The following is a 23,273-nucleotide window of genomic DNA, read 5'->3' on the forward strand; positions in this document are numbered from 1 at the left end:
TTGAAGAAACGAAGATAGACAACATTAAAATGCAATTTTAGTGACTATTTGATTCTAATAGTTTTCAGAATTCACAAATAAATTACTATGAAAAACTTAGAAGGTCCTAGTATCAATTAAGAATATATTGTGAATTCATACAAAATTAAACGTTTCAACAGTATTTTTTTTTTCTTGCTTATACCGTAATTAATGGAAAATGAAGTCCATATCAATGTTTTCTCTATGTAATTTGTCTCTTACATTTTTAGTGTTGCTTTGTTTTGTTTTTGTTTTATTTTTGTTTTGTTTTGTTTTTGTTTTTTGGGTTTTTTTGCTGCTTCCAGTGGAAAAATTGTTTTTCTTTAAGTAGCCAATAATAATTTTTTTTTTCATGTTAAAATGAATGAAAAAAATCTTTGTTGTTTTTGTAAATAAAAATTAATTGTCAAAAAATATATTTGCGAAAATCAGTTGTTGAAAAATATAATCTAGAAGTAATTGAGATAAGTTACCTCCCTTGATATAATACATGCGTTTTTGTAGAAATTCTTTCCATCGTTTTTCCACGTAACTGTACTCTAACGAATCATAGCAAACCCAATGCATTAAATCAGTCCTATGAAATGGAACCGAAACAAAACACACACACACACACACACACTCCAACAGAATGTGCTCCAACAAACTTACTGCAATATAAATAACTCCAACTCACCCAACTATCAACAAAGTCCCACCCCTTCATTGTAGATATACGGAACACTTTATCAAACCGCTTTTGGCTTAAGAATTCCCTCCCTGCTTTCTATTTCCATGACTACCATCATACTAAAATATTTTGCTGCATAAAATATTTTGCTGCCTCTTAGGATTCTTCCTATAAAACTGGCTCCCATTAAAGTAGCCCCTTTATCTTGTAAGTGGCATTTTGCCTTCTTTGGAGTGAACCAAACTATTTAAAAAAAAAAAAAAAAAAAAAAAAAAAAAAAAAAAAGAAAGAAAGAAAGAAAGAAACGAAATGAGAAAACTGGTTCAAAATATCTAAATAGCAATACTTATTACTTCGTCGAAGAAATAGTTAAATGCAAGTGTTTAATATTAGCAGAAAACAAAATGTGTAAAATCTAATGACGGTGGTTTATGCAATATGATAGATCACAAAGATTTATGTAGAATATTTCAGAGATAAAAATAATTTATTTGGAAGAAATGATTTAGATGGATGAGTGTTTTGTTAATGTGTCTCTCAGTTCAGATCATTTTCGAAATTTCTCTTGCAGCTAGGATCAATAAACAGAATAAGGCCAAGGGGAATAACCCAAATCAATTACTTGAGAGTTATTGCCCTTGGATTGTGTATCCTACGTCGTAAATTTCTATAGATTATATTTTGCTACTTATATTTGTTACAGATGGGCGGTTTCGAGTTAAAAAAAATTCAAATTATTTTAACTTTAGGAGTGGCAATTATATAACCATTAATAGAAGTTTAAGACTACAATAAAATCATAGGCACTTAATGTACCATCTTTTGGAGTGCCCTTTTTAGGGAGCTGCTGGTTTTCCCTTCACATTAAAAACGACCGTGTGTCACATTTTGCTTAAATAAATACTAATATATATATATATATATATATATATATATATATATATATATATATATACGTTTTTTTTTTGTTTCTTTGTTTATTTTCTTTTTGTTTCTGATATATATATATATATATATATATATATATATATATATATATATATATATATATATATATATATATATATATATATATATATATATGATTAGTACTAACTTGAGCATTATTTATTTATTTTATTTATTTATTTTTTTTTTTTTTCTGTGCCGAGTAAGTCGCTAAAGAATTTACTTTATTTTATTATAAAGGTAATATTTTCAATTTTAAAATGGGGAATCTCTTTTCTACATAAAATCTAACATAAAATGGTTCATAATTAAATTCCGGAGAGAATAGTGCCCAGCCCAAGTGATAATAAGTTTTAATATTATTATCACTTGCCTATAATTAAATTAAATGTAGTAACTAGGTAAGGGCAAAAATAAACGAATAAGGATAGGGGGGCCTAGTTTTGAAAGCCAATTTCTTTGGAGGTTTCCGAATACTTTTTGATTGTATTTGAAAGATTAAGGACTCAACTTAATTTCCCAAAGAAAAAAAATATTTGTACACGTGAAAAAAAAAAAAAAAGTTATGAAAAATGTTTTCACGGTGAGCTCACCACTCACCAATTCAGCTAAATTTTGAAGTTAAATAAATTCATTGTAAAAATCCTTTTAGAGATAAATATTAGTTTTCTGGGTCTATTTCAAAGATAATTAGTAAAGTAAAAACCTAAGGTATTGATTAAATTTTTTTTTTTTAAAAACAGCTTGTTTGTACAAAAAATAGCTGAATTAGCCCCAAAACCGAGTGTTTTTGCTGTTCACAAAAGCACAACAAACCATACTTTTGGAAATACGGAATATACGGAGGCCCAAAATTTGTCTGAGAATGACGTCATGTAATTAAAAGGAAGTAGGGGTGCTGAGTTTCTTTTTTTTTTTTTCCTCCCAGACGTGCATCCGTACATTTCTATTGTAAACGTTTGTATAAATTTTACCATTTTTTAATTTAATTATTTTTCTATGTTTGTTTTTAAATTTTTTTTTTTCAATTATTGGCCAATATTATATAAAAATTATGTTACGCCGAGTTTCACATTCTTGCGAACAAGGAAATTATTAAAATCTTGCATATAAAAATTATGCAAAATCTGTAATTTAAAAAAAAAAAAGTAGAAATATTTTTTACAATTTTAACTTTTTGTGAAAATATGAAATAAACCATGCTTATTTCAATGGTAATATCGGTAGTTCGAGAAATTCATTTTTCTTCGAGTTATATCAAATTCATTAATTCTTTTTTTTTTTTTTTGTTACAAATTACGATGCTTTATTTATATAAAAAATAAATAAAAATGATTTCTTGCGTTTTTTTAATTTACTACTGAAAATCATAACTTTAGTAAAGGTATTTTTTGTTTAAACAAAATAATAAATTTCCACTAAGATTTAAATAATTAGTTCATTATATTCCATGATCATTATTTGATAAATATTGAAATTTTCATTAAAATTGGTTAATTTCCTGATTTTTGGTGATTTTTTTAAGTAAAGGGAGGGGCCAAAATGTTTATACATTTTGAGCATCGGTATTCATTTTGCTCGTACCTAGTACAACCAACTTTTGGGGGTGGAGGACTAATCTTAGGGATTTTTTTCTAATATTATTTTTCATATTTGTGCAGAATGGCATGCAAGTGACTTTTTCTTTTAACATTTTTTAATGTTTTTTGGGGGTTTTTTTCAATTTTTTTTCTTTAAAAAATGAAAATCCATACTGGCTATATAAATCAATTGCATGAGCAAACAAGTGAACTTGGGTTTCCTTCTAACGGTGCTGGACCACTAGGGACAAAGGGATAGCCAAAATGCATAGATTCAAGGAATGAGGGTTTCCAAATCACAAAATAAAAATGTTTTAAGATCATATAGTGAATTCATTATTTTATGGAAATTATGGAGCCAAAAGCAAAATCTATATCACTTGCATGCTGTTCTGCACAAATGCTGTAGAATACCCATTAAATTATCACCCAATTAGCCGCCTCACCCTTTGATAAAAATATTTGAGTCCTTAATTAATCAAGCGCTAGTCCACCACCTTACAGCTGCTAAACTTCTGTCAGACCACCAATATGGATTTAAGCAAGCCCATTCTACTGCAGATATTTTAACTGTAATCTCTGAACGTTTCTACCAAACACTGGATAAGGCAGTGGAGGGGAGTAGCCCTTGATATATCTAAGGCTTTTGACAGGGTATGGAACGATGGTCTTCTAATGAAAATAAAATCCTTTCGTATTACTGAACGAATGCTTAGCACAATTAGATCCTTCTTAAATGAGAGAAGAATCCAGCTTGTCCTCGATGAGCGTACGTCCAAAAAAATTTTATATAAATACAGGTGTGCCTCAGGGATCGATTCTTGGACCTTTGCTATTTCTGATGAAAAATGATTTACCTGATAAAATTGTCTCTGAGATGAGTATATCACGCTCTATAGCAGGCATGTGGGGAAAACTAATGAGCACATATCTAAGGTAATGACCAAAACCCTAGAGGAAGACCTTCAGTGTGTAGTGGAATGGGGTCAGAAATGAATGGTAACGTTCAAAGCTGCCAAAACAAAGCTCGTTTCCTTTCATAATTACATGAAACCTTACTAATTACCAGTAGCTATGGCTAGAGATACTTTACCTGAGAGCACTTCGTTCAAGCTCCTGGGCTTAACATTCACAGGAAACAGGAGTTGGAATAGATACATCGAGATTATTGCTAAGGCTGCTGCAAACAAGGTGGGCTCTCTCTATCATGCTAGAAAGTTACCTATGCCTAAAAGTATCCTGTACCTCTACAAAACCACCATTCGCCCATGTATGGAGTACTACTGTCACATTTGGGCTGGTGCATCTGCTACTAGTCTCTCGCTCCTGGACAGGATCTAGAAGAGAGTAGCCAACCTAATAGGTGCCGAACTCTCATCTAAACTTCAGCTCCTGTCCCACCGACGTAATGTGGCATCCCTCTGCCTATTTTACAAGTATTTTAATGGTGGATGCTCTGAAGAACTACAAGCCCTTGTACCCCCTCAACGAAAATACTCCCAACAAGCAGCTAAGTCCAAACTCCTACACAGTTGAGATCCCTAGATGTAAGAAAGCCTTTTACTCTAATAGCTTCTTCCCCAGAATTGCAGGAATTCACTTCCACTTTGCTGCTTCTCCAACTGTACTGACATGCAGAAGTTCAAGTGTAATATGAACAGACATTTTTTAAGAAAGAAAAAAAATGGAACAACAAAGTAATTCTTTGATCAGAGATACAACGGTTCTCAAAATAATCAACTAACAGAAAAATTTGGGTAGCTCATACACATGATATCTAAAAGCACCATACACAGAAATAAAGTATTTCTGTAATATTTTTTATGGAGATCGCCTCTGGACAAGGCATGAAGCCTATTTTAAGGTTCTTAACAAGCCATTAGTCATAGATGAATATATTCCGACCCATAAAAAAAAAAAATTATTTCTCCTTTGTCAGAAATATTGCTCCCCCTTCCCCTGCTGCCCTCCAGAGTCAGCACTCTGGTCAAAGCAAGGAAATGGTTCACCAGAGAAAGAAAAGTTATCGGATGAATTGAGTAAGAGGAAAATAGGGGGGGGGGTCTTTTAAACTCTTGAGATAGTTGGTTGTCAGTGGTCAGGGAGAGAGTCAACTTTTGCTTATCAGTCACTTTGGGACAAAGACTAAGCATTTTAGGATTTCCAGTCAAAGTTAATATATCAAGCAGTCAGAAGTGTTTGCGACAGTTTCACTGCAGATTTACAGCTTGTATAAAATGAGGTAGATTTTTTTTTTTAATGGCAAACCGCTACAGACAAGGCATGAAGCCATTTGATGTAAGGAGCTAAAAAAAAAAAAAAAAAAAAGAATAACATGATTTGAATGTGTTAAGGTGAGTAGAAAGTTGACCTTGAGTTTACTTTCTACGGTTAATTTTAAATATTATATCATTTCAAAATATTCTAAAATAGCTACTCTTCAGACGGCCAAATACACTATTTATACATATATGAATACATTGATAATCTATTTTTACTGACACATGAATACATTTATGATCTCTATTTTTAGAGAATAAGCAGTTGGGCCTATCTACACACTATCTTTATATTTTATTTTTAGAAAATATGAATGCGCTCAGCGGTGAAAACAGTTTTTAAATTGCTTTAAAAAATAATAGTTGTTACGTCTGAGAGTCAGAAGTGGACCTTGGATTTACTTCCAACAACCTCGTAACTCTTGCTCCCTTATTTTGTCTTTTAGTCCTCATATTCCATGAGCGAGGTTTCTGGCAAACAAGGAAAAATTTGTTTTGTGGGTCAGAATCTATTCAAACATTAATGGCTAGTTTAAGACCTTAAAATAGTATTATTCTTTAGCTTCTTCCTTCATGCCTTGTCCAGAGCGATCTCCATAAAAAATAAACAAATAACTCCTGGAATTAAGCTCTAGTTATGTAAAGAAATCATAACAATTTCATTAAAAATTAAGAGGATGACCACAAAGAGATATATACCGATCAGATAAAGGTTGATACTGGTATGCCTTCATGACAGCTGAAAAACTAACCCCAAACCATAATTTTGTTCTCAATCAGGTGACAAAGCTCTCTGAAGTATGCACAAGTCAAATCCAGATAAATGTGAAAAACGAAATCAAAGGAAAAACAAAACTAAAATAAAAAACAAAACTAAAAAAAAAAAAAAATACTTTTATTTACTGAAATATAGTCAATGTTTTTTTTTTAAATTTAAAATATTGTCAGAGCAGAGGAAATAAATTGAAAATATATAAATATGTAATAGGATAAGAATCATGATGATTTAGGAGTTTTGGACATTTTACTAATTTCTTGGTCAGCCTCCTTCAATGGCAGAGATCGCTTGTTCGAATTTACAGGTTCAGCTTTTTCAGGCATGACAGCATCTTCAGAAGGTTTCTCAGTCAAAGGAGTTGGTTTTTCCTACAGATAAAAAACACACGTACATATGATTTGGAAAAAAAAAAAAAAAAAAAAAAAAAAAACAATTTGAAACAAACGAATTTGAAAAAAAAAAAAAAACAATTTGAAAAAAAAAAAATTTGAAAAAATGTTTTAATGAAAAACAAAGAAATTGAAAAACAAAAATTGAAAAAGTTAGTCATAAAAAATACATTTTTAGAAATGTAGTTTGTTTTTTTATAATCTTGAATAAGATCTCCACTTCCCTAGGTAGTTTTCATTTTTTGTGGTTTATACATGTCATTATTGCAACTTCATTCACCCTGGTTGGATCAAGCTAGCTTTTTTCCTAGCCTTGACCATGTCCTAACCCAATGGTTGTCCACACACAGCAATTTTGATCAGGGTCATAAGAGATAGTTAACTAATGATGATTCCACTATTGAAGACTAACACTTGTGAATCTGAAAGCTCAAATGGGTTTTTACCAGATGGTTGTAGACTACATTCTCAAATTTTTACAGACATACACTTGTGCCATCCAGACAGAGAACAGTCACAAATTCTCCACTTCAGATGACGAGCTACATACTTTAACCAACAAAGACATTGCTTTAATAATACAAATGGCTGAGACTTCAGATTGAGATATTGGCAGAAAATAACATTCAGGACATGGTCTGCTCACCAGCAACATAAAATACAATAGAGATGGTCACTGTTAAAGATTTCCACCTTTTGTCGATTGACCACTTTCCGTTGCCTGTCTCACAACAATAGATCATCTGGATAACTGATTGGTAGACATACTTCTTGACTGATACTAAAATTTCACACCACCCCACAAAGAGCACTGGAGGCGTACGAAAGAAGAACTAGCTGTGATGTGATCGTTATACTTTAACTGTATCATTACAACCACTCGGACCCACACATCTGATACTGTCGCAAGAACAAACAAACAAGGAAGGACATAAAAATACAACTCAGCATTGCTTTTTTTTTTTTTTATAGGTAAATAAAAAAGAAAAAAGCATTTATTCCAGTAATTTCCGACAACACACTTCACCGTATCAAAATATCGCTCACGCGTTAAACATATCTGTCAAGACACTCTTTCATGCCGTCTCTGTCGTCACTTATCTCTCCAGTTTTTTTCCAAGCCCACCGCGCATTTTTTCTATTGCCACACACTAGTCAAAACACCTCCAGTCGCTTCCTTTGTTCGACCATATGCTGTCATTTTTTTTCTGCCTTTTCTTTTCATTGACATTATCGCCCATGTGTTCGCTCACGTCAACACGTGTCAAAACCTTCTCTCTCTGGTTTTCTGACCATGAGGTCTATTTTTATTTTACTTTTCTCTCCTTCTTCCTGTGATGTCAGCGCATGCAAAATTGCCAATTTGCATACATGCTATAAATGCGGCTGCTGCTGCTTTTCTTGTTCATCAACATTGTTACAATAAGAGCACACAGCTTCATTACATAGCTGTTCCAACTCGACAATCAATCTCCATCTCACCTTGCTTGCTTGAACGAAACAGTGGAATTGATGTACATGAACAACTCCACGTCTTTCAAAACAATGCTAAATAGAAAATGGAGGATTATTTTTAACTTTGCTTTTCTACAACGCTTTTTTTTTTTTTTTTTTTTTTTTTTTTTAAATATTATTCCCACCCTCCTTCCATCTCAAAAAGACAAAAAGCAAATAAAATCAAACATATTTATAGAAGTAATACTTTGGAGGAATATGGCACAATCACGTTGACACACCAGTTCTTGCCAGATCACTGAAGTTAAGCAATAATGAGTCTGGCCAGTACCAGATGGGTGACCATTAGAGAATACTAAGTGCTGCATATGCTCTCTGCTTATCTCTATTTCCAGTTTTCCTGAACTTATATACACTTGCGACTGAAATTAAAAACAATGTTGACTCAAGAGAGGTGTGGTTAGAGATTGCGCAACTATTGCCACAAGCATTTCACGTAAAGGCACCCTTTAGTGGGTGTCCATAGGTTGTCGAGACTGAACGGAGCCTTAGCCTTAAAAACTTTGGCGGGTTTGGGTTGATGGAAAAAATTGGAACTGGAATGAAACATATCAAAACGACATAACAGAGTAGAAACAAAATATGAAACATATTTTTTTTAATTTGAAAACAATGTATATTGTAAAAGAAATATGAACATAGGAACAAAACTAGAGTAAAAAATAAAAACTGAATCATACAAGTAAGACAAAATAAAAAATATAAATGTTTGTAAAAAAAAAAAAAAAAAAATCTAAATAAAAACAGAACGTACTGGAATGAACATGAACACTGGAATAAAATTGAAACAAAAAGTAAAAATAAATTTAAGAAAACCCAAAAACTAAATGCATAATGTTAAAAAATAAAAAATCCTAAATAAGACAATTCAAAACAAACCTGAACACTGGAACGAAACTGTAACGAAGCATAAAAACGAAAAATGTTCATTTTTTAAAAATCCGAAATCGGAATGTGCATGTAACATGCTAAAACTATGCAGAAAAACATTGTTATTTAATTATTCACATAATTCCAAAGACACACAGCCGTTTATTTAAATCTCCACCTTTGTTTTCCAGTCGATAATCGATAACAAAAAGCAAGGGAGATCACTCAAAGGACTGTACATAAAAAACAGAAGACCTTTTATCTTACTACAAAGGGAGACAACTTAACATTGTTGGTGTCTTCTTATGAAGACTATAATTCCCTAAAAAATATTAAAATTAAAAAATTAAAATTAAAATAAAACAAAAGTAAAACAAGTCTTCAACCATAAGACTGAAACAAAGAGTAAAAAGTAAGCAATGTATTCTTTTTTTAAATTACAAACTCGAAACATGCCAAAATTATGCAGAACATCATCAAAACTTTATATTGATTTTTCTTTGTGCTATTTGAGGCACGGAATGTCATAACTCGGTAAACGTCACCAACAAAATCAGAGAAAAATGCTGTTAAAGCTTAGCAACTTCCAAACACACATTTTTTGCTGTTGCAAAAAATGTATTATCATAGTAATAAAATTATTAAAACACTGAACAGTTTTACTTTTACAGAATAATAAAAAAGATTAAAAGGAATAATAATAAGCAGCAAGTTTACCGAGTTAAGACACTGATTCTGTGAGCCAGGTGACCGCCAATAACACTACAGGCGACATCAAACGTACACAAAGGACCATTATCGATCTGAGGAACAAGACCATCGCTGGTTGCTTTCCAAGTTTCAAACATTGGGAGAGGATAATGTTAAAACCGAAGAGAGGTTTCATTGTAAAATGAATATAAATGCCTTATATGATGAGTGGGTGGACTGTGGTGGTGTATTAGTCGATTTCTACCCATGTTCCAGTCTGAATTTGGCCATAACTACTCTTGTATGTGTTAAGAGGAGGCTATGGGGAATAAAATGATATACTAAGTTGATATTTTCCCATGATGCTGCTTACAGAGTTATGACATTCAGCACCTCATTTGACCACAGAATACTGCACAAGTTCATTTTGCTCAGGTTACAAAGGTCGACATCCAGCTCAACAAGGCACACAGAACAATTACTGGCAACCTGAAATTGACCAATTTGTCACTTGTTTTCAAGATGTCCAGAATTGCTCTGCAGCAGATGCATCAGAGGCATTAGCAAAGACAGAGCATGACAAGCAAAACAACAATTGCTATCCCTTATATGGACATTAAGCGGTGCCGCAGCAACTACTATTCCACAAGTGTTTTGCCATTGTCACAGGATTTGGATGGACAATATCAGCGTTCTTCCAACTGCATTGTGGAATCAGTCAAAGACAACAATGAGGCTCTTCACACACAGAAAGATCTCCCAGCAAGCTTAGCACTCCCCAAGAAAGAGTGATAACACTCAACTGGGACAGATCAAAGTTTACCAAATTACAGGACAACCTACACAAGTGGAGCTATGTACAGGAGGCTTAAGTGTCTTTGAAGCGCCAGCATGCAGACTAATGCTCCAATGCTGACCTAAGGAATGCCTTGGACGCTGTCCAATGATGGATTTCAAGATGGAGCCAAATGCTATGATGATCATTAATTTTGTTTATTATTTGTAACCATACATCATCATCATATAGGATTATTTTGCCATGTCAAGTCACACGCTTCATTTTCTATCTCCCTAATCGTTTCAGTATTGACAAATTTAGACTTAGTTCATCAAGATGTGTCATAAGAAATTAAATTTGAAATTTAAAAACTTGTGCCAAGTCAAATTCCATGGGGTGCATTACTGAAGGGGTAATTTTGTCATTTAAATCCACTCAACGCTTCCTAAAAATTCTTTCAATATTTACACCAAGATTCCTTGTATTTTTATTTTTAAGACTACATATGTTTTAGCATAACTTTTTTTTCTTACTAACCCATTTTCAATTCTTGTAAAAAAAAAAAATTTGAGCCTGTAACAAAAAGTGTGATGTGATTGCAAGATGATAACCAGTTTATGTGCAAAAAGTGTAAAGAAATGAAGGTGGATGAGGACTCAGATGTGGAGAAAATATGAAGTTTTGTTATTTGGTGATACCATTGGAGCACAGGGAGGAGTAAGTGTGATTGCAAGAGTTGTGAGTGGATGGATAAAGTTCAATCAACTTCTATCATTAGTGATGAGCAGAGCATTAGCAATCAAGAGTTTATCAAGGATGCATGTGTAATGATGTATGGAAGTGAAATTTCGGCAATGAACTTTGAGGATATGCATTGCATGGAGGGAAATGATATTGTGATACTTTTGTTATAAAGTGTTAAAAAGTAAGACGAAAAAAGATAAAAGGTGAGAAAAGAAAACAAAGTAGGTTTAGGAAGATGAAAGAAATGACATGAGATTGTCAGAGTGTGATCAATGACGATAGCAAAAGGACTGAACAATGGACCCCAGATATTTTTGGTTTTATGACTGTGAGGGAGCAGTTTTCAAGGCTAGTGTTTTGTGACAGTCAATGAGTTTTTACAGCAGTACACTTAACGTCAGAATGAAATTTTTATGACAGTATCCGATTGACAAAGTCGGGGAGTGGTTTTTGGCAACAATCGGCAATTGGGATTTCAGTCAAACACTTGATCAGTTCAGGACTGGAGACAGATCATGATATGGGCCACGTCAGAAAAGCTTTGGGAGATCAAGATGAACTGACGGTAACAGACAAACCAAGCCTGGACAGGACATAGAGGTGAACCTTAGCATGTAGAAACACACACCCAGGATCATATTTGTGAAGCATCAGAGTCCTTGTTTCCGTCTTATTTTAGTTTCCTACTTGTGAACCTGTGCACATGCAACCGACAGTCGCCAGTGTGAAAGACCATTACGATACGGCCATAAGAAGACAAGACAATAGAGAACAAAGCCACAGGACACATCATTGGGGCAGCAAGCCATTGGTGGGGTAGCGCGTGGTTTCACAATATGAGAATGATACAATAAATATACGGTACGAGTTTTAAAGAAAAGCTTAATTTTGATGACTCAGAGGAATAAAATCTGGACAGTATAGGAAGATGTGTGCTGAACAGGAGACTCTGTTGGTACAGTTACGTTGAAATAATCGGTGAAAATTCTTTGGTTAATAAATGTAGAACAGTTGAGGTAGTAAGATAAATTAGTAACGAGAAATCCAAGGAAGTGATAGCGATACAGACGCAGTCATAGATGGTTAGACTCATCACAACATACTAATTTCTCATATAAAACGATTGCTTCTACAAAACAAAATACTACAAAATTAAAAACAAATACTACAATAGTTATTACTTTTCTAAAATTCTAAGAAAATAAAATATACAATGGCTACTGATTGTCTATTGTAGAATTAGTGCCTATTGAATGTTTGTTCTATTATTGTACAAACATCTCAAGTTCACGAAGTACAGATTCTATTTTCTCCCTTCAGTTTTATTGTTTCCTCATATCTCATTATTTTCAGATTCTCCTTTTATAATAAAAGGTCTTGGCAGTTATTTTATTAATTTGCTCCAATTCTTTGAATTCTTCATTTGGTCATATATATAATGAACAAACTGGAGGGGTGTCAATATAGCAGCTGCTTGTATATTTATATTTAGTCTCATATACAATAAAACCAGTCATGCACATTTGAACACACACTTGACGAAGGGGAGATATCCTGAAATATAGCATCAGATACACCACTTGACCACCTGACGCAAGTAAGAACATCCTACATTTAAAATATTGTACTAATTAAAAAAAAAAAAAAAAAAAAAAAAAAAAAGAAACCCTTTGTATATATGTATGGTTATACATATACACATGAATTGGATTAAGAAAAGTGAAAATGCATAGCTGGTTCCACTATTATATCTTAAGTTGCGTCAATCTGAGTCCATCCGCCACACCTTTGCATTATTCTACATTCTATAAACTTAAATTTCTTATATACACGTTAAACAATGCTCCAAGTAAACTACTTTCATCTATTATCTATATATATGAAAGCAAAAATGTTTGTTTGTGTGTGTGTGTGTGTGTGCGCGCGCGTTTTCGTGTATATCCGAGAAAGGCCTTTTTTTCGAGAAGTGATTGGTCGGCTCACAACTTCTTAAAACTTTATATATCACGTCGAAATCATAATATTTACAAGTTAACGGGGGTCACCTGTCTATTTAATTTGCCAGACTTTCAAAAGTTAAATATTCAATATTTTTCGATCGCCGCATGTGGATTCGACTTTTTCAAAAAAAAGAAGCGAACAAACCCACAGTAAATAAAATACTGCCCCGCACTGAAAGTTGACCTCATTAAGTCGTCAAGTATATGCACCTGACAATTCTTAATCTGACTTAAATAAATTCAAACATGTTTCCATTAAATGTAGCATTTTTTTTTTTTCACACTTTATTTTCCAACTGCGCGTCAAGGCTTCGGGTTCAATCCGTCCTACATACCTACCAAAACTTTTTTTTTTTTTTTTTTTTTTAAACAAAAACCCACGCAACAATTTTTGTTTTGATTTACCCAAAAACACACACACCTCAAACACCCGGGTACCCCCCCACCCCCGCTAGTCTCATATAAAGTTAAGTTTGTGGGCTCCTTGATTTCCGAGAACTTCAACAGATGGAAAATAAAACAAATAAGTATTAATACTATACATTTTAAGCAAGAATCTGTGTAAGCCTCTAAAAATTCATACTTTGATCGTCCACATGGAGCAATGGCGCAATGGATAAAAGTTAAGTATAATCAGTTCTAAGTGATATTCTTCTGGGGTTGAAGGTTTGATTCTCAGTGCAGGCGATACTAAGAATATAATTAAGAATTACTTAAAGCATCTATCATGACTGACAGAAAAAGGTCAATCCACCCACTTCGATTAAACAAAGGGTTCAGTTTGAAATGACAAAGAATCCAGAGTAAGACAGATGTACCTGAAGAAGGTCATGTTGTGAAAATAGTAACCAAAATAAAAACAGTAGTTTGAAATTTACATATACTATAGAAAAAGTACAGCATAATCACGTTGACATACCGGTTCCGGTCAGATCACTAAAGTTAAGCAACGTTGAGCCTGGTTATTACTAAAATGGGCGACCAATTTGGGAATTCCAGGTGCTGTATGTAGGAGGACGTCGACACCTCCTTGCAAGAGTTGCAAAAACTTACCATCGTCATCTCCCCTAACGGGGATATACATGTGATTGAGGAGCGCTTGTGAATTGCATACTCCCATGAAACTTCCTCCTTTGGAGGCAGTCAGTTAAACCCAAATAGGGTAAGTGCCGATCGATACATATTCGAACGTAGAGGTGCACACGTGTTGTTGGAGTCCTGTCACTGAGGTCTACATCTTAGCTAAAGTTCAGTATCTCAGTTAACTCACTCTGAAGGTTTTTTTTCCTCAATTTGCCTCGCCCCTCTTGTCTCAAGATCCAATTCTCCTAGTACTTCTGAACAACCAGCATGCCCCAAATGGCAACAAGAAATCAGATTGTCTCTAAGTTTACTACCAGGAACTGGGCACAGCCACTTTTTCCTCAGCTCACATTCACCAAAACCTAGATTGATTGATTGATTGATTGGTTTTACGGCATATCAACCTATGTGGTCATTTAATGCCGGAGTCCTTTTTTTTTTTTTAACTATTTTTTTATGGAGGCGGGTGGCTTTTTCAGCTTTTCCTCCCTTTTTTTATAAAATTGAACTGAGAAATTAAATGTATTTATACATGGATGTGTATATTTGGGTGACTTTAAATTTCCTTAAATTTTCTTATATAAATTTACTTTCCTTAGGTATGCTAGAATATTTGTTAATTTTCTAGTTGGGGCGAAGTCATCACACCAAACTAGGATATGTTTTACTGTGAGTGTCTCCTGGCATGGGATGCACTCTGGCTCCGATTCTCCATTTAGTATATAAGAATGAGTAAAGTTGGTGTGTCCTACGTGCAGCCGAGTCAGTATCACATCTTCTCGGCGTGATCTCTTGATGTCCGGACATCGTTCCTTAAGTTCAGGTTTGATTGAGTATAATTTGCTGCCCTCTTGCTGACTCCACCGCAGTTGCCATTTTTCCTGTATGTATGCTTTTATCTGGGGTCTAAGATCAGTATGTGGAATTTTAAAATCGTCAGTTGGAAGGTGAGAAGATCTTTTTGCAGCTGTATCTGCCCTGTCATTGCCTTTGATCCCCACATGGCTGGGGATCCAGACAAGAATAATGTTTTTAGTAGTTGAAAGGATATTGATTTTTTCTATTAATTTTGTTGTTAGTGGATTTTCTTGTTTTTGATTTTGTATAGATAATAGGACTGATAGAGAATCTGTGAGAATGATGAAGTTTTTGGTGGTTTCCTCTGAAATTATGTTGAGTGCTAGATCGAAAGCTATAGTCTCTGCAGTGAATATAGATGCTTCATTTTGAAGATTTCTCTTCATTGTGGTTTTATGGTAGGTTGCTGCACATCCAGTGTGATTGTTGCTTTTAGACCCGTCTGTGTAGATAAAGGTGTAGTCTGAATATCGTAATTTTAAATGTTGAAGTTCGTCGTGGTATTCGATAGGGTTTGTAGTAGATTTGGACTTTTTGTTTAGGTTCAGTTTTATTTCTACTTGTTTCATGGTCCATCGGGGTGTTTTAGGCAGTATGAAGTTGTGAATGCTGGAGATTGGAATTTTCGATTCTTCAATGCTTTCCTTCATTCGGAGCTCGAAAATTTTGATAGTTTTTCCTCTCATGTTGAAGAGTTCTTCATATTTAGGATAGAAGGTACATTTGTATGCAGGGTTGTTTGGGCAAGACTTCAGTTTGAGTAAATATTGAAGGGCTAACTTTTCTCGCCTTAGATCTAGTGGGGGTTCATGTGCTTCCGTGTATAGACTGTTCACGGGGGAGGTTCTGTATGCTCCTCGGGCCAATCTTAGGCCAGTATGGTGAATAGGGTCTAGGCTTTTTATATATGATGTTCGGGTTGATCCATATATGAAACAACCGTAGTCTAGCTTTGAGCGGACTAGTGCTCTGTAAAGTTTAAGGAGTGTTTCCCTGTCTGCACCCCAATCGGTATGTGCTACCACTCTCAAAAGATTTACAGCTTTGTTACATTTTTTTTTCAGATAGTTTATGTGTGGGATGAATGTTAACTTTTTGTCAAATAAAATCCCTAAGAATTTGTACTGGTCAGTAACGGGTATGGGCATTCCTTCCATGGTTAGGACAGGATCATTATGCATGTTCTTTAGTTTGCAGAAATGCATGCATTTCGTTTTTCTTTTGGAGAATCTAAATCCATTCTCTTCCGTCCATCTCATTACTTTGTTTAAGCACAATTGAAGCTTCCTTTCTATTATAGATATATATCTAGATCTACAGCATATTAGGAAGTCATTCACATATAGGGAGCAATCTACCCCAGGGTTAAGGTTTTTTACAATGTTGTTAATTCGGATACTGAACAGGGTCACTGACAGTATACTCCCTTGAGGTACTCCATTCTCTTGTTCCTTCAAGTCCGAGAGAGCTGTGCCAACCTTTATTCTGAACCGTCTATTTTTTTAAAAAATTTTCAATAAAAATTGGCATTCTGTCTTTTAGTCCAAGCGCCTTCAGATCCCTTGTAACACCGTACTTCCACTAGCAATACACATGAAAAAATTGAAATAGCTTGAAATATTTCAATATTGGTATGCATAGAAAGAGCTTGATGAGCTAAGAAAGAATCTTTTTAAATTTTTAAAATCTGATTAAAATTAAGGAAGTTATGGCTATTTTTGTGCCTCACACGTTTGGATATTTTTCCCTCTTTAAGACCATATGCGTTTCGTCACATTTTTTACACTACTTTTTCAGTAAAATTGTCATATCTTTGTTAAAACACAAGACTAAGAAATGAAATTTACCATATAAGTGTATTTTTGTACAAGGAATCAGAATATGCAACTGAAAATCTCCCAAAGTTTATGGTTTCCAAATAATCTGCAGTAAATGTGCATAAATATGCAGCAATTCCTTAAAAATGCCATGTATCCATAAACAGAAAAGAAGTTGGAGAACTCAAAGTTAAATTGTAATGTGCTTTATGTACAAAAAACTTAAATCTAAACATAAGACCATTTAAAAATGAATATATTGCAATATTTCTTTGGTATCATTGTAGATTAACACCTTCTGTTTAACCCCACTCAACTCCTTCTGACCACCCCTCCAAAATGTGATTCTACCTTTTTAGGAAATTATGTATAAAATGCCATGAAAAACTTTAATGAAAGATAAACAAATTATTTTAGAATTGAATGTAAAATAATTTCCTAATATAGGTCATTCTAGCATTTTAGGGCAGTTAACTTTTTTTTTTTTTTTTTTTTTTTTTTTTAACATGATTATGTGTAGTTTTAAGAGGGTTTCTATGCAATGAGAATATGGGGAGGGTTGCCATTCGGACTTTGAATTAATTGTAGGGCTAAGGAAAATTATGTGTGAACATACTGAAAACTTGACAGAGACAAAGCTAACAAAAACAATATTAGAGGGGGGAGCGGTTAGTTTCACAAAAATTTAATGTAAAATAATTCACCATTTCCTGGCCATTCTAGCATTTTAGGACAGTTAACCAATTTATTTTCATGTGTATTTTTCTTTAAGGAAGGATCTATTTTTTGTTTGTTTGTTTTAGATGCTTGTATGTGGCTTAGAGGTATTTTGTTGGGGGGGGGGGCTTGCCACTCGAACTTAGTGTTATTGTTAGGGTTAAAGAGTGTTTTAGGAATACGAACCGTTACTTCATTTTTGTTTTGTTGTCCTAACTGCAAAATGCCGTTTCCATTTCAAATAAATATTTTACAGAAAGATATATATATGTGTGTGTGTGTGTGTGTGTATTCAACAGGTAAATAAGTCAGAAAATGTTATATTTAGTTTTAATTTAATAACAAACTGCGTTGCGAAATTTCAAAGAAAATTCCATAAATTTGTTGATTTCTATTTTCGAGGTTGAAGGTGTTAATTCCATAGGCCGTTTATACTACGCTGGAGCAGGTTGTAAAAATATCTTTCGCTTAATAAGTAGAAAAAAAAAATAACGAAATAAAAAGCTTCCTAATTGTAGTTTGATGTGTTTTCTTTTAAAATTTTAAGAATATTGATATAGATTTTGAGGGTTTGTATTACTATACACAGATTCGAAAAAGTTGTCAAAAAACAAATATATAACAAATAAATGTTATCAAAAGCAAGTTACTTTTCTACATAACTGGATAATTTTTTAGTGTTTTCATTTAATGTAACATGTTCATTCAGCTTGAAAACAGTGTTTACCGATGTTTTGGAAAATTTAAAATGGCGCCCGACTCTTGAAACGGTAAGTTTGTGGAAAAGAGTTAAAAATAAAACAGTAGACAAAATACTGCTAGAAACTCGCTCAATATATGTTACCGTGACATGTGACATAGGCTGACATATATTCGGTGAGTTTTTAACAGTATTTTGTATAGTTTTTTTTTTATTTTTAACTCCTTTTCTCAAACTTACCGTGTCAAAGAGTCGGGCCGGGCGCCATTTTTAATTTTCCAATACATCGGTAAACACTGTACGTTTTTCGAGCTGAATAAACATGTTACATTAAATAAAAACACTAGAAAATTATCCAGTTAGGTAGAAAAGTAACTTATCTTGCCTTTGATAATATTTATTTGTTATATATTTGTTTTTTTGACAACTTTTTCGAATCTATGTATAAACGAGATTTTGATACTTATTTTGATTTTGAAAAAAAAACATTTGTGGCTGTTCGCAGTAAAACATTGTTTTAATTCGTTGTTCAAAACTAATTTAAAGAATAAAAGTGCATGCAATCTACAAAAGTTTATTTTGTTTTTTTAACCATGTTTTTAAATTTGACGAGAAATGTGAGAAATTGCAACAGATTCAATGAATGTCCGCGTATTCAATCACCGCGAGCGGATATTTTGTCAACACGGTTTTTTAACAAATAAGAAATAATATTTTTATTATGTTTGAAACAACTTTAATAGTTTATTTTGGAAGTATATTCCATAAATAAAATAAAAAACCCACTTTAAAAACAGAAATTACGATTTTTTTATATTTTATTCGCAGTTTTGTCTTAGGGGTGTCAAATTTGCAATGGCGATTTTCCCAAAGATTCTGACACTGCTACAGATTCATAATGCCGAATTGGTTGGGATTGTTATTATACATTCTGAAAACCAAATAGTTCTAAACTAATGTTATTCTGATAACAAAATAGCTCTAATTAAACATATAAGAACATTTATATTCATATTTTCATGTTTTTCTTAATTCGTTCTTGAATAAAAATTAAAGAACGCGTGTTGTTTATACACTGTGCTGTGCTATGGCTGATTCTACAGGCTGGAGCTGCTGCTGCTGCTACTAGCATCTAGCTACTTCATTTGACCAAATTCGAGAAATAGAAACAATTTTTTTTTCGGGTAGGTCCTTTTAAATTATCAATTACCGCGGTCCTACTCAACATAAAATAATACTTTTAATTGATAAAGATAGTAAAAAGATTGATTTACTTACTACTGGGTGTCCGAAGAATTTTTTTTTCAAAATGTTCGATACTAGTCATATTAAAGTCTTATTTTTGACACAACAAAAAAAGAAATGGTCAAAAATATTTCGGACACTTGACAGTATTAAGATTAACACCTCTACTGATTGGTTCCCAAATTTCATGACGAAATTCTTCATACAATCACGGTACGGACCTTTAGAAAACAGGGGGGGTCATTACAAAACCTTACCGAAAACGCCATTTTATGACGTTCACATTTTTATCACTTTATTTGCTTAAAACTCTTAAAATATATAATGTACATTCATATTTATTAATTCATTTGAAAGTATATTCATTTCCGAACAAAACAGTAGTAATTTGAAGACTTGAAGTGCTTTGGTTTAAAAAATATGGCTATTTTAGTAGAACTACCTTGAAATCTGTGATTATCCAAAGCGTTTTTTCGTCCGTGTGTATTACTACTTCCACACAGTATTGTAGGCTTTTTCCATGTCAAAAAACACTGCTGTTAAGTGTTCCTTCCTTACAAAGGCTTCTCTGAAGAAGGTTTCAAGTCTGACTATGTGCTCTATTGAACTTCGGTTTTTCCTGAATCCTGTTTGAAATTCTGTAATAAGATTCTCTGTTTCCAGGAACCAGATTAGTCTTTTGTTTATAATCCTTTCCATGGTCTTACAAATGCAGCTTGTTAGAGCTATTGGTCTGAAATTCAATGGATCTGAGACATTACTTGATTGGGATTGGATGTTTGAGTTTTCAGATTTGGGGATTGGTATTATTGTGGCCTCTTTCCAGGTCTCAGGTACGTTTCCACTGGACCATATGATATTGAAAATTTAAGTAGGTATTTCATTGAGGTTTCTGGAAGTTTTTTTGGGATTTCATATGGAATTTCATCGGGCCCTGTAGCTGTGTCATGGGATTTGGTTAGCGATTCTTTTAATTCAGGCAAGGTAAGAGGTTGGTTGTATTTTTCGGTATTTTGTGATTTAAATAGAATTTTCTTCTTCACTTCCTTTTCTCTAATCTTTTTGAATTTCTCTGTTTGCCTGTCATATGATGAAATTTTTGATAAATTATCTGCCAGGTTATTGGAAATGTCTTTTTGATCGGTGTATATTTTGTTGCCTTTAGAGATGTGGGATATTGGTGTACTACTACACTTTCCTTCTATTTTCCTCATCATGTTCCAAACTGTTTTTGCCTTGGTATTCACATTAATCTTGGATATATAATTTCTCCATGTTGTTCTTTTGGATTCCTTTATGATTCGTCTGGCTTTTGCTCTGTTGTTTTTGAAGAAATCCAGATTTTCGCTTGTTGGGTACTTTTCGAATTTTCTCAAGGCAGCTCGTCGAGCTCTGATGGCTTTTCTGAATTCTTTTGTGAACCAAAGTTTGTTGTGATTGTTGGTTTTGGTTGTTTTCGGTATGGTATTATTTGCTATGTTTGTGAGTGTTTTAATGAAGTAATTCAAATGGTCATCTTCATCTTTCTTTTCAATAATTAATTGGTTTTTGCACTGTTCCTGGAAGTCTTCCCAATCCGCTTTATGTAGGTTCCATTTGGGTGTTTTTTTGTTGAGATCTAGTAGAAAAAAGGGTTTAGGGAGTTGTTTTATTAATTGAGTTATCTCAGTTTCGTTGATTGTATCTTTTGGAGGGATGTAGATTGAGCAAAGTGTTATAGTTCTATGTAGAGTCACTGAAACTGCAATTGCTTGCAAGTTTGTGTTTATATTTATTTGTCTTTGAGGGACTTCATTCTTCACGAGTATTGATGTGCCTCCAGAAGCTCTGTCCGTATCTTTATTTATGTAGTTGTAAGATGTGTAGTGTTTTATGTTGATAGTATTATTTTCTTTCAGAAAGGTCCCCTGTAGACAGACAAGTGCTGGGCTCATATTTGTTATTAATAATGTGAGTTCATTTTGGTTTGCTTTTATCCCTCTGATATTCCATTGTAATATTTTGTTCATCATTTGGAATTGTGTTCAACTTCCATCGTCTCCAATCCCTCAAATCTATTTTCTGTCAGAGTCCCTGTTCGAGATATAGATCGGGATCTTTCTTTTCCTGTTTTTGTTTGTCTGGGGAGATTTTTAATTCTTTTCTGGCTTGTGATGTGTTTGATGGTTGTTCGGTTGTTTTTGTAGAAATGGTTTGTGGTTTTGTTTCTTTTTGTGGTTCAGTAGTGTCTTTACTTAATATTATCCTTGGATTGGTTGCAGACATTGCACTATTCATTTTCCTCATTTCTTCTAATAGTTCTTTCATTTCCTTCTTAGTTTGCTTAGGACATCAATTTTCTTGTCAGTTGTATCCGTTACATGTATATGACCATTTTGATTGTTGATTGGAGTAGTTTTTTTAGTTGCATCTGCATATGTTTTAGTTTCAATGATTTTCCTGGCCTCTGGGTAGGATATATTCTTTATATGTTTTAGTTTGGTCACTTCTTTTTCTCTTTTCTATATTTCACAATATCTAGAGCCAGCGCCATGATTTCCAAGGCAGTTGGCACACTTGAAATCTTTTTTGCAGTCAATGTGTGGGCCACTTTCTCCACATCTTCCACACACTGGTAATCGTGTGCACCGATCTTGATGGTGTCCAAACTTCTGGCACTTGAAGCATTGGAGGGGGTTTGGAATATAAATTTCTACATTTATTTTCATATATCCAACTTTCACTTCTTTGGGTATGGTGAGGGAATCAAAAGTTAGTATATATGTGTTGGTATCGATTTTCTCACTGTTTTTTTTTTGATTTGGACTCTACGAACATCTCACACATTCTGTTTCTGTAAGTTTGTCTTGATTTCCTCCAAGGGACAAAGTGCAAGTTCGTGGCTTTTCACAACTCCTTTGCAGGTATTTAGGGTTGGATGTCTGTAGCATTTGACTTTGATGTTTTCAAATAATTTTAGTTTCAATATTTCTTTAGTTTGTTCTTCGTTATGGGTTTCTATTAGTAGGCTGCCGTTAAATTGTTTTTTAATAGACTTTGGTTTTAGAGTTTTAAGATTTTTTTCAATTTTAAAAGGTGATAGTTTGCTCAAAGGAGTTTCCTTCATTGATTCTATTACTACGAATGTTGAGTTCCTTGGTTTTATCGTCTCTTCCTCAGAGCTATTGATGTCAGAGACATCAGAGTGGGTTCTCTTTGGGTGGTTGGGTGGTCTTTAGGAGGAATAAGCCATATATTTTGTTTTCTTTTTTCGTTATCTTTGTTCCCCACCCACCTCGGAGTCCTATTTGGGAAGAGCGTAGGGGAAAACCCATTTGCCCAGCCTCCACAGAGATACAATGATGTTATAACCGACTTTGGTGGTATCATAATGATTATCTGTTCTCTCTTGATATTGCTATGGGATCTGTAGCAATCCTGAGGGGTTTACAGCCTCGTCATCGATATTCACACCTAATCGATCGACCCTCAGCCACCGCTTTCCATCATATATTAGAGAGTAGGGTTATTTGTGGGAGAGGGGGGGATGTGTTGTGTTAGTAGTGAGTTTTTGGAATGGGCAATATATGGTGGGGCTTGGCGTGACTGGCC

At 33.7% G+C, this 23,273-nt stretch overlaps 1 protein-coding gene across 2 annotated transcripts in view; it reads right to left on the reverse strand.

Moving 5' to 3' along the window:
• Positions 1 to 6,377: 6,377 nt before the first annotated feature.
• LOC145263680 (ubiquitin-conjugating enzyme E2 T-like) overlaps positions 6,378 to 23,273 on the reverse strand; it is a 42,844-nt gene continuing 25,948 nt past the window's right edge. Inside the window, exons 6-7 of one of the 2 annotated variants that reach the window (XM_080120609.1) lie at positions 9,060 to 9,077; positions 6,378 to 6,644 (exon numbers count right to left, since the gene is read on the reverse strand). In XM_080120609.1, the coding sequence (XP_079976735.1) occupies positions 6,495 to 6,644; positions 9,060 to 9,077 (168 nt within the window). In that variant the 3' untranslated portion in view covers positions 6,378 to 6,494. The remainder of the gene's footprint in view (positions 6,645 to 9,059; positions 9,078 to 23,273) is intronic. The other variant, XM_080120697.1, reaches the window with a different exon arrangement.

This window comes from Euprymna scolopes, chromosome 1 (genome assembly GCF_053919585.1).
Source record: "Euprymna scolopes isolate OS-2025 chromosome 1, ASM5391958v1, whole genome shotgun sequence".
Classification (NCBI taxonomy): Eukaryota; Metazoa; Mollusca; class Cephalopoda; order Sepiida; family Sepiolidae; genus Euprymna; species Euprymna scolopes.